The sequence below is a fragment of the Pinus tabuliformis genome, chromosome 7, assembly GCF_031772625.1.
Source record: "Pinus tabuliformis cultivar Carrire ecotype Pingquan chromosome 7, CPIR1, whole genome shotgun sequence".
In the NCBI taxonomy this organism is placed as follows: domain Eukaryota; kingdom Viridiplantae; phylum Streptophyta; class Pinopsida; order Pinales; family Pinaceae; genus Pinus; species Pinus tabuliformis.
The window spans coordinates 2,001,089,348-2,001,094,527 of NC_142293.1; the positions used below are offsets into that span (position 1 = coordinate 2,001,089,348).

At 35.5% G+C, this 5,180-nt stretch overlaps 1 protein-coding gene across 1 annotated transcript; it reads left to right on the plus strand.

Annotated features, from left to right (window-relative positions):
* The first annotated feature begins 3,008 nt into the window (after positions 1-3,008).
* LOC149256497 (uncharacterized) lies at positions 3,009-4,597 on the plus strand. The gene is made up of 3 exons (XM_089457440.1): positions 3,009-3,259; positions 3,558-3,687; positions 3,833-4,597. Exons 1-3 carry the CDS (start codon positions 3,112-3,114, stop codon positions 4,485-4,487), a joined length of 933 nt encoding a protein of 310 aa, XP_089313566.1. The 5' UTR covers positions 3,009-3,111; the 3' UTR covers positions 4,488-4,597.
* Positions 4,598-5,180: the final 583 nt, after the last annotated feature.

The following is a 5,180-nucleotide window of genomic DNA, read 5'->3' on the forward strand; positions in this document are numbered from 1 at the left end:
TAATTTTTATTTTAATTTTAATTTTTATTTAATTTTTAATTTTTTTAGAGAAGTGCTATAGGATGAGATCCATTTGAAAGACTGTGGTATTCAAAGTAACTCTACCATTATTCATAAATTAAGACTACAAGGAGGTGTCCCAGGAGCAAGCACACCAATTAGATAATCTTCAACAGGCAAGGGTTCGACTTCGTTCAAGGATGCATTAAGAGGTAAAGTTACCACACACGACAAACATAATCCAAATCTAACAATCCCAGGTCTGTACATTATACAGAAGATGGAAAAATCCCTAGATATTTCCATAGAATTACTAGAAGTAAGTGTCTCTTCACCATTTTATAAGAAAAAGCTATTATTTGTCGATTTAATGGTTTCCGGCCCAAGTCTGAATATCTAAATAAGTGGATTTACCTCAACTAGGCGAGAGATTGCAATATACATCTTTGTTCAAAAGGTGTTTTTGAGGTTCAGTTTGATACTCAAAAAGACCTCAATTATATCATAAATGTGAACCATGGTTTTGGGGAAGCGAAGGTCTCTTTGTAACCCCATGGTTTCCTAGTTTTCATGCAAACTTAACAGTGGTTACAAAATGTCGATTTGTATGGCTACATAACCTTCCGCTCCCTTTTTGGCACCACCAGGTCTTAGAAGGCATTTGAAACTCTTTACGAAGGTTCCTAAAGATGGATTAAGAAATAATGGACAAAAGGATCTTCACTTTTTCTTGTATTTGTGTGGAGATGGATTGAAGCGAATACCTTCTAGATTGTATTCAGCTGACACATCAAGACTTCAAGTGGACATAGTGGTTAGATTTCGAAAACATTGCCTTTAGATGTTGGGTTTTCCATCAAATAGAGTGGTTGCAAAACACATGCAAACAAGAAAACAAAAGAACACAGAAGGGATCGCAAAAACAAAAAGGATGGAAATTCCCAGACCCTTCATCATCTCATGAGGAGGATGAATAAATGGATGAGAATCAACAACATCCGAAGACACAAAATCAACAAGGCTCTCAAGAGGAGGGAGAAGAGAAGGAGGAGGAACAAAACAAACAAGCAAAGAATTTAAATAACTCAGTAGTAGTTCCGATCCTCGAGAACCAACTCGAGGGAAAGAACAACAAGCAACATATAGGTGGAACTAAGTGAGCTGACGTATATGAGAACTGAGACTCAGATAAAAAAGTCTCAAATATTACAAGAAATAATGAGTTGGCAATTGTTACTACTACTCCCTCACTTGGGTTTTGGCAAAAAGTTCAAAATAAAAAAGGCAAAAAAGAAAAGTCGAGTTTATCTCGCAAATTGTAATTTTATTTTTTATTTTTTATTTTTTTGTAACTTTGCTACTATGTGTGTGTCAAGCACATACACCAGTCCTTTGGGACAATTCCTAAATGTTTGGTGCCTCTACTCTATGTAACTTTCTAGTTTTATTAATCGAAAGTTGCTGATTTTTCCTTGGAAAAACAATTATGATATATTAAATTATATCTAAAAAATTAACATATAATTAAATAATTAAAATATGATGTAAATTTAAATGATAAAATCAATCATTAACTTAGATTTATTTACTCACTTTTACACAATACACTAATTTGGTGTGTGGCTTAGCCTTGACCGTAAAATTTAATAATTAAATAACAATAATAATATCATATTTATACTAAAAACATTAATTTATAATAAAAACAACTAACTATAATTAAAAAAAATATACATCATATTTAAAATAATCTATAATTTAATCACTCTAATAAATAACTTATAAATACAAATTCAGACAAAGCGAAAACTATTATACCTCCAACACACCCATCCCATCATAAAACAAAAACCATATCATAAAGAAATGATATTGCAATCTCCCCACTTATCCCAATATATGTATCAACACAAATTGTAATTTAACTTTTACCATCTCATTCACTCTACCGATCAAACCAAATAATTTCGAATACATATCTCGAAGAATTCCAAGAACATGTGAATCTCCTGGGAGATAAAAAAAAACGTGAATTTCTTATGACATAGCAAATCATTTATCACGCCACTATACACATGGACATGCATCAAAATATATGTCTAAACACCTTGAATTTGAGAACCCCATGTGATGAAGAATTTAATAAGGAACATAAAAGATACTATTATTAATAATAATGAAAATATTAAATTCAAATCAGAAAAGAAAGAGAATCATATCAGTAATAATTATATGCACTCTGTCTGCCTTTTTTAAGGCTTATCTTTTAAGAGTAAGCTTGACGTCTACCAAATTTGAACCCAACCATAGCTCTATGTTTAGTATGCCTCCAATTTGTGAACAAACAAAATTGCGTTTGGACTCACACACATATTCTTTTGTATACTTTATGCCACAATACGTTGCACGTGGAGTTTGTCATAAATTTAATACCGCGATTGGAATGTCCCATATGCTTTCTGCCATTTGAATCCAACTATAGGTCTATGTCTGGCATGCCTCAAATTTGTGAACAAACAAAATTGCGTTTGGACTTACACACATATTCTTATGTATACTTTATGCCACAATACATTGCACGTGGAGTTTGTCATAAATTTAACTAAGTAAACTAATTTATCGCCATTGGAATGTCCCATATGCTTTCTGCCATGGTGTTCTGGATGTTAGCTGAGGAAGGGCAGTTGTGCATAAGACTGACTGGTAGGAACTTGAGACGCCCTGTAAAACTCAGCATCTTATGCGCTCCGTGCCGAGAACGAAGCAGTGAATAATTACGATACGGACATCACATCATTAACAGAATTTATCAACTTGTTCACGTGGAAACACATTGTTCGCACATTTGGTTGTACTTCGCTCTAGTCTTGATAGCTCTCGTCCGAAAGTGGCCAGACTTTATTAATTGCATCGGGATGTTCTAGTAGGATCACGGGGCCCACTTTATTTCAAAAATTGTTAAAAAAATTGCTATCAAGCTGTGGTCGAGTGGTTTCTCTCTATATATTATCATCTTATTATTCGATCTGCGAAGGGGAGAAATCGAGAAGTGGTGTCTGGAAGCTATAAGCTGCTGGTTGAGTATTTGTTGGATCGATCAGGTCATAGATCATGGGTAGGTCTCCTGGTTATGGGAGCTCTTCGAAGCATGAGGAGCATCTCAAACGCGGGGCTTGGGCTGCTAGCGAGGACAAGATTTTGATTGAATACATTAAAACTCATGGCATTGGTAAATGGAGAGATCTTCCCAGGAAAGCAGGTGAGACTTTTGACCTATTATGAAGAGTAGAATGTCCATGAATAATGCGTATTTGTAGACTAGCCTGTACAAAAATAAGATACTGTTAGGCCTATGAGGCATAGCAGTATATATGGTTGATTTACTAAAAATATTGTGCACCACAAAAATAAGATACTGTTAGGCCTATGAGGCATAGCAGTATATATGGTTTGATTTACTAAAAATATTGTACACCACTGTAGCAAGCATCTCTGAAGTTCCTCGAATAAATTTTCTTTTCCTGAACAAGCTTGAGCTGAAGAAATTGTTTTTGCAGGTCTCGAACGAAGTGGGAAAAGCTGTAGATTGCATTGGTTGAACTATCTTCGTCCCGATATTAAGCGAGGAAATATTTCCCCTGAGGAAGACGAACTTCTCGTCAGATTACATCGTCTTCTTGGCAATAGGTATGCCACTCGAATTTTTTGAAATCTGATGACAATCTAATTTTATATAGAATGTTTGCATAGGCATTCAAACGAATTTAATACAATCCTTTCAGTGATATATATATATATGAAAGGATGATTAATATCACTTAGTATTGTGCAGATGGACGTTGATAGCAGGGCGACTCCCTGGTCGAACTGACAATGAAATAAAGAATTACTGGAATACCCAGTTGAGCAAGAGGGTCCAAAGAGGTGAATTCGAGCCCAAATTTCAGAAGCCCTTTAAAGAAAGGGCTATTCCTTCTCCGTCAAGTTATGGTAAAGTAGTCGTAGTTACAGATAATTATACCTCTCAAATTCAACCCTGGAAAACAAGGGCAGTCAGACCCTCTCCAACGGCTATAACAGATGGAGACAATCTTCATAGTTATGATTATGATCATGTACCGGATACCAATTATGGTATTCATCAAGAAGGCGGTTTGAAAGCATTAGATGATCATGCTATGGAAATAGATACCTCCAAATCATGGTGCCAATTATTGTTGGAGGATTGCTTGGGAGATTCTCAGTACAACCGATTGCAAGAGGTTAATGGCCTTCAACCAATCAGCATGACAAACACTAGCAATGGAACAGATGATCAGCACCAGCAACAGCCCCACTCCCCTTCCCTCTGTCAAAGTATAATATTGCAGGAAAATTATTCTACTTCTTGTTGTGACTTGATTCAGCAGGAATGCCCACGTTATAAAGATTTTATTTCCTCGTATTTTGTTAGCTTCTTAGATTTGGGCGAGCTGTCTTTCATGTGATTAGGGATTGGCCTGATAAAACACATAATGGCCGTACCCTTTCTACATCTCGCAATGAAATAGTTGTAAAAATTAAGTACGTTATAGACATGTCTTGTTTATGGTGCCAAGATTCATTGAGTAACATATTGTGTCACATCAAAGTGACAAAGTATGGAACAGCAAATTTATAGATCCATTGAAATGTTTAAACTTTTAAAGACTGCATTGCATCATTCAACGCACATATTCAGGGAATCGTGCATGGGGAAACAACAATCACGGACTTAGACTTGCCTTTCTTATTTATATTGACGAAGAACATGCGCTTTTGTTTCTTAATGGTCAGACCTGGACTTATATAAGAAAGCTATTTAATGATCAGACTTGGGCTTATGTATGGAAGCTATTTTACTCCATTATTTTGAAGCATAAACAACATCCATAAAACTAATTTTGTTTCAGGAATTTTCTCCAAATAAAGGAGATGTATATCACTGATTTAACAAAACATGACATCAAAGTTATCGGGATGTGAGTTTATTCCCAGACGAAGACGTACAACCTCTACAGCAGATCTATCTGTAAACAGAACCCGTACTAAGTATAAAATGTCACATACGCACAATTGGTAGTTTGACGCAACGCGTGGGGCAATGCTGAACTCTGGATTGTCGATCACTCAGCGTAACTATGCCCAGGATATTCTTAGAT